The 13,180-nt window shown below is 34.7% G+C and overlaps 1 protein-coding gene across 3 annotated transcripts in view; it reads right to left on the bottom strand.

The window, feature by feature from the left end:
* ATP11B (ATPase phospholipid transporting 11B (putative)) overlaps positions 1 to 13,180 on the bottom strand; it is a 114,609-nt gene that overhangs the window by 88,133 nt on the left and 13,296 nt on the right. For all 3 annotated transcript variants that reach the window (XM_032875437.1, XM_032875438.1, XM_032875436.1), the window contains exon 2: positions 1,262 to 1,378. In XM_032875437.1, the coding sequence (XP_032731328.1) occupies positions 1,262 to 1,378 (117 nt within the window). The remainder of the gene's footprint in view (positions 1 to 1,261; positions 1,379 to 13,180) is intronic.

Genomic DNA, 13,180 nt, shown 5'->3' with positions numbered 1-13,180 from the left:
TGCTAATTTTTTAGTGATGGATGTATTCTGTATCTTGATATTTGATGGTCACATGTTGTTACACATTTGCTAAAACTCATCAAATTGTACACTTAAAATTGGTGAATTTTAGTGTATTTAGATTATACCCAAATTAAAAAAAATTTTTTTCAAGGACTTTTTAAAAAGGATTTTACTTATTTTACTATTTATTTGAAAGAGAGAGTGTGTGTGCAATAAAAGATGCTTCTTAAGGTGGTCTATGAAGCAAAAGAAATGATCTAAGGAGCACTCTACTCTTAGTCTCTTTGAATCACATCTCTAACAACACTGTCCAATAGGTAACCACTAGTCACATATGACTGACATTTAATTTAAAATAAATTAAAATTTAAAAATTAGGTTCTTCAGTGGCATTAGCCACATTTCAGGGCCTAACTAGTCCTAAATAGCTACTGGCTATCATAGCATACAGCAAACATTTCCTCTGTCGGGAGAGAAAAGTCTATTGGGACAGCATGGCGCTATAATCTTCAGTTTCAAGATAAACTAAGATATCTTAAAAATGTCATAGAAAGGGGCGCCTGGGTGGCTCAGTCAACTAAGCGTCTGCCTTCAGCTCAGGTCATGATCTCAGGGTCCTGGGATGGAGCTTTGCATCAGGCTCTCTGCTCAGAGGCGAGTCTGCTTCTCCCTCTCACTCTTTGAGGTCTCTCACTTTCACTCTCTTTCAAATAAAATCTTTTTAAAAAAGTCATAGAAAAAAATGAAATGAGGAAGAATATGTGAGTGAAGCAGTACCTTGGTACTATAAAATGTACCAATCTTACAGAAGAGTGGTAAAATTGGAGGAAGTCAGGTTTTAAAGTCACACAGAACTGAGTTCAAACTCCAATCTTGTCACTTACTTGTATGCAACCCTGTAAATTATTTCCCAACACTTTAATTGAAGAAACAAATATAAAATGAGCATAATGCTTTGCAAAAGCTACCTCAGAGCTGTAAAAGAATTAAATGATATGAGATGCACATAACATAGTGCCTGGCACACAGTACAAATATTAGTTCCTCAGTTTAACTGCAACTAAGGATAATTTCGGTTACCTGGTATTAACAACTGGCAACTCCTTTTACGTTACAGTTCACAATTTTGGTTAAGATAAATTTGCCAAATCCATTTCCTTGATTTTTTTAAGGCTATAAATGTATACTAGAACACATAAATCACTTTTCAGAACAAAACTGAACATATCTATAGTTTTAATATTGTGTTAATGCTTACCTTAGATGAAATGATCCGGTTATCTATAAATTTCTGAGGTGTGTAAAGGCCATTCTGGGGAAACCTGTTGGCTATGTAAATAGTTCTTGTGTCACTTTGATGTGGTGGGTCAAAACCCTAAGACCAAGCAAAAGAAAAATAATGATCAACAAGGTTAGTTGTTATGATTTTTTACTGTTGGTTTAACTAATCAGATTGTACCTATTATTACTAGACCTGAATTGCATATAGGCTCAATCTATGTAATTATTAGCAGAGTTAAACATATATTTTTTTCTTTCCCAGGTAAACTAGTATATTATCCTCAAGTATAAACTAACTAGCTTATACATCTGGTAATGAAAAATGATCCATACTCTGTTAGAAATGCTTCCATAAAGGGAAAAAAATCATAGAGAAGATTTACAGAAGCATCTGAGAATAAGACTTCTTTCCTTCCCTTTCATTCCTGTGGGTTCCTTACCTTTCTTCTTAATATGGATTCCTACTCAGTGATGTGGAAACCCCGTGTAGCAATGGCCTAGCCAGAACCTACCACATCTGATGACAAGGTTTATTATTTTATTCCTTCCACAACCAGATCAACTTGGTTTCAAAGAGCTTTGATCCCACAGGCCTCACAATGCACCGGGTAGGGTCTTGCCCAGATTCATTCCACATAATCTTCTCTTTGCGTTATATAATCAAATCCCTGAAATATGGATATATAATTCTGGCCTGAAAATTAGGATACCATCTTTCAAGGTACATTTAGTAATGATCTCCAGTGTAAAAGTTTTCACTGGAACAAAAATACTGATACTTTATTCCCAGAGTATTTTACTATTTTCCTAGGTGGCAACTGAATCTTCAATACCCGTTTGGCAGATCTTGGAGATCATTTGACAGGCTGAAAGCAACCACCAAAAGCAAGGCCTTTTGGTGGGGGTTCTATCTGGCAATGATTTGAAATTTCTCAGATTTTCATTTTTTTCATGGTGGTCAATGGCTATTTACTACTGCTACTAAGTTACTAAAAAGTTAACTAAAGTTGGTATTCTTGACTATAAGAATCCACTTATAGATATTAAGGACTCTAATTCAGTAATCTACTAAGTAAGTGATGTGGCTGCCATTCAACATTCAGCATCCCTGTAAAATTTCCATTAAGCTCATACATACACAGAAAGTGGAAATTCCCCTATTACTTAGATGTATATTTTGTTTAGTACATCAGAATATCAACAGTGTTATGTATAAGTGTCAACTGCTGTTATTCTGAGTTATAAAAAATTTATTCTGTGATCTTAGAAACAGCTAGTACAAAACTGTGAAAATTAAATGAATTTGTACACACCATAAAAAATCATGAAGTTTCATTTTATTTGTTTATTCTATTTATAGTGATGACCACATTTTGTGGATGTGAATGTGCCATTATGTGTCTGATTTCAAAATCAGTTTAAAGATAAAATGTGGCATGCATATTTATCTTCCTCATAAATTTTCCTTTAAACATTTCATAATTGTTCCCTATAATAACTCATGAGGGAAAAAGGCAGGTCTCAAAACTGGAGCTGTAACTCATTGCTCTATCTAGAATATTGCAATCATCTAAAAGATATATGCCATTTATCCATTCAACAAATATTTACTGAGTTTAAGTAGCAGCATGTTAATCTATGTAGGATTATGTGATTTGTTAATTACTCAAGCAAATCACAGTATGCTCCAACTAAATAAATAAAAAGGAATGAACAAAGAGTTTGCATGCTACTCCTATAATCTATTGCTGTATTTCTCAAAGGGGGTTCACATGAAGTTTGCCAGTAAAGTTCATAAAGTTATAAGAGAGATAGACACACAGGTAACTGGAACATTGGACCGCATGAAGCATATTTATTCCACATCCACTCTGTAACCATGTAAAAATAATAGCAAGTTACATACCATGTATGTAAGCTTTAGGGATAAATTAAATTAAAAAAAATAAATTTATGGTTCTGAAAGAATATACAAGTCTTTTTTTTTTTTAGACAGAGAGCGAGCGAGGGTGCACGTGCGCACATGCCTGTGAGGGTGCGATGCGGAGGGAGAGGGAGAAAGAATCTTAAGCAGGCTCCGTGTTCTGTGTGGAACCTGATGCAGAGCTCAATCTCATGACCCTGAAATGATGACCTGAGCTGAAATCAAGAGTCAGATGACTGACTGAGCCACCCAGCTGCTCCAAAAATGAACAAATATTTAAGAAGATGTCAAGACAACTGAGACTGGGAACTACTGATACAGAATTTTATTTTTTGCTAAATTCCAGCAAGACTAGAATGTATTACTATGTACGTCTAAAGTTATGAAACATAAAGCAAAAAGAAGGACTCCCTCAAATTACATATGTTATTTATATATCTTACTATTGCAACACCTCATTCATGACTTTCCAGGAAGCAAATATTCATCCTTTTCCATTCATCTCTACTGGCTTTACCAGTAATCACATTCTAAAGTTTTGAAACTCCTTAGATTTCTATAATTATTTTAAGGGGATATACTGAAATATTTTAAAAAAGAAATCAATTTTAAATTAAACTAAATTTTAAATGCAGTATCATTACATTCCAAAATACCATAATTTAACATAATTCCAAAAGGAGAATGACAAGTTTTTCCTTATTCTATAAATCCACTTATACATTTTTCAGTTGTAATTAATTCACATGATCTGAATCACTTTACAATCAATGGCATGTCTGTATGTGTGGGTGTTTTTTTTCTTAAAGATTTTATTTATTTATATGACAGAGAGAGACACAGTGAGAGAGGGAACACAAGCAGGGGGAGTGGGAGAGGGAGAAGCAGGCTTCCTGCTGAGCAAGGAGCCTGATGCGGGGCTCCATCCCAGGACCCCAGGATCATGACCTGAGCTGAAGGCAGATGCTTAATCATCTGAACCACCCAGGTACCCAGGTATTTTTTTTTCCACACAAAATAGTTACATTTTATATGTATGACTATAAATTTTATATCTGGGATAGCTAGATATCCCTTATAGAAAAAACCTCTAACATCGGTTCATTAACACTGCCTTCTCTGCAACATATTAAGTCAGCCACAAGCAATAAAAATAAAAGAAAAAAACTGTCAAAAAATAAAGGAAGTGACTTAGAGCAGGATCCATAAATGGGCTTCTGGTCTCTGAATCTCTGAAACTGTATGCAAATTTGCATAACATGTGCATTTTTCTGAGGAGAGTGAGCACAGGTTTCACTGGTTTTTCATGATGTAAAGAAGCTTAAAACCACTTACCTAAAGTCTTGCTTTATAATCAGTTCTCCATCTCAATATTGCAGATTTTAAAAACACCAGACAGTCTATGCTCTACTCTTTTTAAAAGGAGTCAAAACAAACACACTATCAAAATTAACTGTATAACTATACTGTTAGGGTGAAGTTCAAGTATTCCACGCTTTTCTAGCAAGCATTAACCACAATTCATGGCACTGAGAAAGATATACAGTCTGAACTTCCTAATCACTAGAAGGGCTACATGCCCGGGGTTGGCACACATTACATTCTCTGTTGTCATCTCAGACTAACCATTCACACCTTTCACTCCTAAGTGCTAGCCTGCTTTGCTCTCCTCTGATTTCATCTTGCCCTGGGCAAAGAAACTGAGATAGATTAATGCTATTCTAGTCATCCTGATTCTATTTTAATAGCATGTAGAGCTTTGGAAGCATACAAATTTAAGCTGTTTAAAAATAAAAAGCTCCCATATTCTATAAAAGTCTGAAATTCAAAACCTCTTTTCAGTCTAGATTTGTGAGCATATGTGAAAATCACAGGTATTAAAAAAAAAAAGTGGGTAAGGTGGAAAAAATCTCAGGATGGTTTCTTGGGGAAGAACTGACAACACACAGAATTGGTTTGAAAAAAGAGACTCCTTTTGTAACCATAAACTGATGAGACCTAGGGAAACCAAACAAGTAAACAGCTTTGTAATTTTTAGAGTTAGTCTTTGGCACAGAGCAGTACTTGGAAATGAATCACAAGATTTTGCATTTTCATACCAAATATACCAGCCTCTCCATAATCTTAAAAGCTCAAAGATTTTATGAAAAATACAAACATTACAAATAAAAGCACTAACAAGAGACTAAAACCATAGTCCTATACCTAAAATTGTTACACTTCTTTAACATAACTAAGAAGACATCATCTTTAGGGTTCACAGTGATCAAAGTAAATTTGTGCTGCTTATTATTATGTGATTTATTTCCTCTAAAATATAAAGAAAAAAGCTTCAAAACAAACCACACACCAAAAAAACCATCAAAACTCAAAAAACAACAAAAAAAGAAGATTCAGATTCAAAACTGCAACACCCACCGTTATTAAAATAAACGAACAAAAGCTTTATTTACGTCACAGACTTTATTATATGACAGAAAGTTATTTTTGTTGGCTGTATGCTCCAATGTACATAGGCACATGAAAATGGCCTAGCAAAAATATGATACTGGGGAAGAACAGTGTATTTTAATCTATAAACTTAATTGTGAATTAAGTTTGTGAATTGTAATTTATATAATTGTGAATTTTGAATTAAATAGACTTTAAATAAAATACACCTGTATGAAGGTACTATAAGAGCAAGACAATTTTACACTGTTAACAGAACAAAGGAAGGTGATAGAGGATAACTTAAAATGTCCGTGACATAAACAAACACAATAATTATGCATTTTTGTTTCAAGTTACATAATTTTCATTTTAGGACTTAAGGTTGATTGCCATCTATCAAACCAGTCTGGGCTTCTAGGAACTTTGGTTTACTGCAGGGTTGGGTTAGGACTGGCTTTCTAACTATATGATATAAAATACAGAGTGATCTTTGATTCTAAAATTCTTAAATCATCTGTCAGTACTTTACTACAGGAAGGTCATCTCTGATAGCTTATGGTATTACTCCCCAAACTTGATTTCCTATTACAACACACACCTTCAGTAAAAGCCTCCTCATCCTTTAAGTTTCAGCTTAAGAGACCTTCTCAGTGGAGCTTTACCTGACAGTCGTTTTTCCCAGAAACAAAGGCAGGCATCTGTTATTTATTATGCTCACCAAACCTTTTACACACTTTCACTACAGATTTTATTACATGGAATAGTAATTGCTTGACTGTATATCCATCTCCCCGCTCCAGACTAAAGATTCTTAAAGGCAGCAAGTACCAATTATTATTTAATGAATATTTAGTGAAATGGGCTAAATTCTCCAGTTTTGAGGTTCTAGATTTAGTTTTTAAATATCGTTAACCATGACTTTTCTACCAAATTGAATTTATATTCAATGATATTTAAATGACTGAGTCTGCAAAGTGAAATCTACCATTACTAGTAAAAGAGAAGCTAATAAGAAGCTTTTCATTCTGTTGTTCCTAGATTTATCTTATTCTCCTCAAAGCCATTTGTTAATAAAGCTTTACAGTTGTTTGGGGTTCATTTCTGGATGTCAAAGAAACCAACTTCTATTAGGGAAATGCAACCACAATGAGTTACCACCTACCGCCCATCAGGATGGCCATGATCAGAGAAAAAAAAACAAACCAAACCAAAACAGAAAACAATTAGTACTGGCAAGAATGTGGAGAAATCAGAATCCTTCTGCACTGCCAGCAGTAATGTAAAGTGGTACAGCCTCTGTGGAAATATGGAAACTCTTCAAAAAAAAGTAAAGACAGAATAATCATATATGATCCATCAATTTCACTTCTGGGTATATACTCAAAAGACATGGAAGCAGAGACTTGAACAGATATGTGTATACCCATGTTCAAGGCAGTATTATTCATAACAGCCAAAAGGTGAAAGCAACATAAGTGTTCATCAACAAATGAATGGATAAACCACATATGGCGCAGATGCACAATGAGCTATTATTCAGCCTTAAAAAAGGAAATTCTGACAGCTGCTACAACATGGATATACCTGAAAGACATTATGCTAAATAAAATAAGTCTGTCATGAAAGAAAAGTATTGTATGATTCCTCTTTTTTTTTTAAGATTTGAGAGACAGAGAGAGAGAGTGCACATGCATGCACATGAGCAGGGTAAGGGGTAGAGGGAGAGAGAGAGAGAGAACCTCCTGCAGACTCCTTGGTTAGTAGGGAGCCTAAGGCAGGGCTTGATCCCACGACCCTGAGATCATGACCTGAGCTGAAACCAAGAGTCAGACACTTAACCCACTGAGCCACCCAGGGGCTGGTGTATGATGCCTCTTATACAAGAAATAGCCAAATTCAGGTTGTTAGGTGTTTAGTGAATGGGGGAATAGGGAGTTTGTGTTTAAAGGTTATGGAATTTCAGTTTGGGAAGATAAAAAAGTTCAGGACATGGATGGTGGTAATGGCTGCACAATAATGTGAATGTACCTAATTAACCTACAGAACTGCAGACTTAAAACTGGTTAACATGATAAATTGTTTATGTTATATATATATTACCACAATTAAAATATCAATTAAAAATCAATTTCATCCATTTGAAATCTTCTAATGAACAGAAGAGTCCTATTTGGTTATAATTCAACCATTATAATAATGAATGTCTTTTGTTTGTTAGACTGGTGATTTCCATGTATGGCAACAGAGACATTTATGATAAAAATAAATGTGTGAGGCTGTTTTAGTGTAGATCAAATTCAAAAACAATAGACTTAGGGTTCCTGGATGGCTCAGTGGGTTAAGTTTCTGCCTTCAGCTCAGGTAGTGATCTCAGGGTCCTAGGATCGAGCCCGGCATTGGGCTCTCTGCTGATGTATCAGGGAGCCTGCTTCCCTCTCTTTCTCTGCCTGCCTCTCTGCCTACTTGTGACCTCTCGCTCTCAAATAAACAAAATCTTAAAAAAAAAAAAAAAAAGACTTTAAAAATAATAGACTTAAAAACCCTAAATTTGATTTTGTTATTGTTCTGCCTATCAGGTTGAACACTGATTAGACAAGAAGTGAAGCTGGTAAATCTTCTAACTGTGGTAACCAAATTAGTTGTTGTGGTTGTACAAAGAAATTTTTTTTTTTGGTACATGCATGAGGCAGCGAGTGAGCGCACACACATGCGAGCAAGGGGAGGGGCACAGAGAGAGAGAGATTCTTAAGCAGGCTCCATGCTAACATGGAGCCTGACATGAGGCTCCACCTCAAACCCTGAGATCACGACCTGAGCCAAGATCAAGAGTCTGATACTTAACCAATTAAGCCACCCAGATACCCCTAAAAAGAAATTTTTACTCAGGTTTCTCAAATACTTCCGAGCCTTCTCCTTCTCCCTTCACAATCATACACAGCAGTGCAATGACGATGGTTTATATGTCCTCCTTAGAATATCAGAAGCAATGAGTTATAACTGAGACAGGCTGGAGATATGTTGTCAATCAAAAAGCAGATCTTTTACACAGTATATCCAAAGTCTAATATTTAAAAATATCAAGCACAAAGACACAACCACAAAATTCTAAAGAACAACATGAAAAAGCATATTGAAGTCAAAGAACAGAGACTTGGGTGAATCCTATTTAGTTATTTAGAAAAGAATTGGCATAGCCACTCCAACTTCTAGCAACCATCGCCCTCATCAGTCAGCAGCCATCAACATCCAGGCAAGACCCTTCACCAGCAAAAAGATTATGACTTGCTGAAAGCTGAGATTATGGTTAGCATTTTTAGCAATAAAGTATTTTTAAACAGAGGTATGTACATAGCTTATTTAGACATATACTGCTGCACACTTAATACCGTATAGTATAAACATAAATTTTATATGCACTAGGAAACCAAACAATTCATTTGACTTGCTGTATTGTGATACTCCATTGTGTGTGGTGCTCTGGAACTGAACCCACAACACCTCCAAGGTACGCCTGTGCACTACACTTGCAGCAGTCTGCATTAGTAGCCACGGATTCACAATGATTACACCATTTGAATATTATGTCTACTGACATCATGACTGCACATTTACATAATGAAATAGGTATTATTGTTTTTAAAGATTTTATTTACTTATTTGACAGAGAGAAAGATCACAAGTAGGCACAGAGGCAGGCAAAGAGAGAGGCGGAAGGAGGCTCCCTGCCGAGCAGAGAGCCCGACACGGAACTCCATCCCATGACCCTGAGACCATGACACAAGGCGAAGGCAGAGGCTTAACCCACTGAGTCACCCAGGCGCCTCTGAAATAGATATTATTTAATATAAGTACTTTCAAATTTTTCCTTCATATAACAACCAGTTTTGACGTTGATTTTTTAAAGAAGTTATTAAGTAGTCAGGTTACATATTTAAAAATTTTATCACAGGATAAGAAGGGATGAAGCATTTATAAAATACTTGTGAGGGTCTGATAGGGTTGGAAAAGCAATTAGGTACTTGGGAGACCAAAATATACATTATGTAAGTATTCAGTTTTAGGTCTATAATAGGATCCCTTAAATTAGAAGCTGCTGCTTTTACAATGAGCTGTACAGTATAGGCAGTATTCATACCAGGAAACCACAACAAATATTTCCAAATAGATTTAAACAGGGTGATGTATTTGGTAAAAAATTATAAACAATAACAACATAAAAATATGTTGAAGTTAAAGAATAGAGATGCCAAGTGAATTCTACTTAGCTATATTAAACAAGAATTAAAACAAAGAGTAGAAAACAGCAGGGCAGAAAAACAATAATTATCTTATTAATTTTATCTGCTGGGAACCTGAGAAACATGTAGAAGAAAATAAAACACGTCCATACAAGGTTAAACAAACAGGACCCAGCAAATCTTAAAACTATTGTTACAAAAATTTGAAAATTAAACTTTAAGCAGAGAAATTATTTAGCAACACTGAGTTGACTGACATAATTTTAAAAATTTATTCAAAAAACCCCACAAAAGAGTATTTTAGTTTACTTTCAGTTCTTCCAGGGAGCAAGTGGTTCATCTACCTTGTATAATGACAATTAAAATTGTACTGCTGATCTGCAGTTCTTGACTTCTACATGTAATGAAAAGAATTTGCTTTAGCATTCAAAGAGTACTTATTGAGTACTTTTCTATGTGCTCTGTAGTAAGCTAAGGACCACGGGTGATAAAAATAGATGACTTAGTCCCTGCCCACTTGGAGCTGATAAAACCTTAGTGATTTAATCCTTATTTACCTTAGATATGGCCTAAGTTCCTATTTCTACTAATGAATTTAAGGTCAGACTAGAATTATTTTCTGATTTCAATGTGGGACTCCCTACATAGATATCCAAAAAGCAACTGGATATTTTTGTTTAGATGTTAGGAAAGAGGGTTGGACTTGAGATTGGAACCCAGCAAGCATAATGATGATAGTTAAAACAAAAAACATGTATGAGACTGCCTATTATGAGTGTACAGAGGAAGAAGAGAATAAAAGCAAGAGATGGAATTCTCAAGGCTATCATTTAGGAGAGAAGGAATAAGCAAAGGAGAAAGATTACCAGACAGGAAGGAAAACAGAGAAGAGGTATGGCAGGAACACAGGAAGAAGCTGCAAGAAGGAATTATTTCATATGCTGTAAAGAGAAAGGAGAACTGGAAAAGAGTATCTAATTTAATCATTAGGAAATCATTGGTGGCTTTTGTCGACAGGCTAAATAAAGTTAAAAGGGCTACAATGGATTGACTGAATGGGGTTGAAGAGGAGAGTAGGGAAATGGGGATGGTGAGGAAGTGGGGTTAGTGGGGAACTGGGGACTGTGATTAACCACAGCTGTATCAAATGAAAGATTTTTTTTTAGTGTAAATAAATAATATATTCAGATATGAAATGAAGGATATGATAAAGAGAGAAAAATAAAGCTATGAAAAAAAAATTATTGAAGATCAAGGAATTACTAAACATGGTATGTTACCCCAGATAGAAGAATATTAGTGAAAAAAATAACATCTGAATAATGTATGGAGTTTAACTAATAATAATGTATAAATATTGGTTTATTAGTGTAACAAGTATAGCCTAGTAATATAAGATGTTAATAATAAGAGAAACTGGGTGTGGGGCATCTGGGTGGCTCAGTCAGTTCAGCATCCTGCTCTTGATTTCAGCTCAGGTCATGATCTCGGGAGCCTGAGATCAAGCGCTGAGAGCCCTGCATCTGTCCGGCTTGGCACTCAGCAGGGAGTGTGCTTCTCTCCCTCTTCCTCTGCCCCTGCCCCAGTGCATAGGCTCTCGTGGGTGCTCTCTCTCTAAAATAAATAAAGAAAATCTTATTTAAAAGAGAGAGAGAGAAAAAAAAATAGGTGAAGGATATCTACAGGAATTCTGTATTATTTTTGCAACTTTTCTGTAAATCTGAAACTATTCTAAGATAAAAAAGTTTGTTTTTTAGAAGTTAAAAAAATACTGTTCACAAAAACAAGTACATCTACAAATTTAAGCAAATACACATGCACACAACACACACACAAGGCCATAGGTGCATTACAATAACCTAGTTTTTCTCATTTTGCAAAGATCACTGACAAATTTATCTCAATCTATAGGAAACATCATCATTAGGGAACTAACGGTCTAGAAAACATTATAAAGATTGTTAAAAGCATCTCAGATTACTTAAGAATTTGACTTTCACTGTCTCCTAATAAATTCCTAAGTTTCTTTCTTTCTTTCTTTTTTTTTTCAAATTCTGCAAATATGTGCTGGAAAAAGGGCTGATCAACACTGGCACATAGGCACTGCACTAATTTCCTTTAAATGTGCATAAAGAGTTGGAGCCACAAAGTCAGAGAGAGGATCTCCGGAATACCTAGAGGCCAGTGCCTTTACATATAGATTTCAATAGGAAAACACACATTAGAGAACCATTTACCTATTTTTCAATGTAAAGAATCAAGTCCATCTTCACATCTTTGTTAGCATTTTTCAGATTTGTATATTAAAGAATACAGTGGAGAGCTGAGATAAACAAGAATATCTATATTCCCTTTGTAGTTCGGGAGATGCCAAGAATGAAGAAACAATTTCCTAGGTAACAGATAATTAAGGCCGGAACCGACTACGACTTAAGCTTTATCTACCAACTGTACTCATCACAAATGACTCTTCAAAGCAAAATCTTAGAATACCAATATGTAACACAAGTATTTATCAGGAAAAATGTGCTTGATACTAAATGAAAGACTGTACCAAATTTCAGTAAAAATATCTGAACATTCTGAAATATCAAGCTACTTAGTATGTCATTTATTAAATTATCCTGAATTTAATTTTTAAAAATTCAATTTATAAATATTATGAGCATTGACTATATACTAGGTATTATGCTTGGTATGATGGAGATACCAAAATAGAAGTCAGGGGTTCTGTTCTGGATAAAGATTCATTTAGAAAAAAATAAGGCCTCTTAATGAGCACAAAAAAAAGACAAACAAAATATCAAGTAAAATTAGTAAAATTCTGACTGAAATAGTAATAAATCATTAGACAACTCACTTTTTCCCCTATAGAAAATTATCAAATACATCCTTCTGAATAAAATTAAATGTATGATGTAATTTCATTATAGATGTAATAAAAGTTATTAATAAAAATGGAGTATATTTTTCAGCATTTCCGATTTCTATTTCAACGCCACAAACTTGTCAAACTTCGAAATAAATTTTTGAGTTCCCACGGTTCAAGACAAAAAGGAAATTAAAAACTTGAAAAACTTTCAAAAAATTTGCCATGGTGTTCAAAACCAATTTAAGTGTATTGCAGTTTATGGTAGATAACATTTTCAAGAGGAGATACACATTAAAGTACAGGCAAGTCTTAATTTTTCTGGTATCTAAAATATTAACATTAACTTAAGAATAGACATTGCTGAGTAAAAGAACTCTTGATCACTTCTCTCCTTTTCCTCTACAAACCTGCCACTCCACAGTACCAATG

This window comes from Lontra canadensis, unplaced genomic scaffold (assembly GCF_010015895.1).
Source record: "Lontra canadensis isolate GAN:19392208 unplaced genomic scaffold, GSC_riverotter_1.0 scaffold56, whole genome shotgun sequence".
NCBI classification, from domain to species: Eukaryota; Metazoa; Chordata; class Mammalia; order Carnivora; family Mustelidae; genus Lontra; species Lontra canadensis.
Note: the sequence above shows the minus strand (reverse complement) of the source record. Positions and strands in the feature narration are given on the sequence as shown.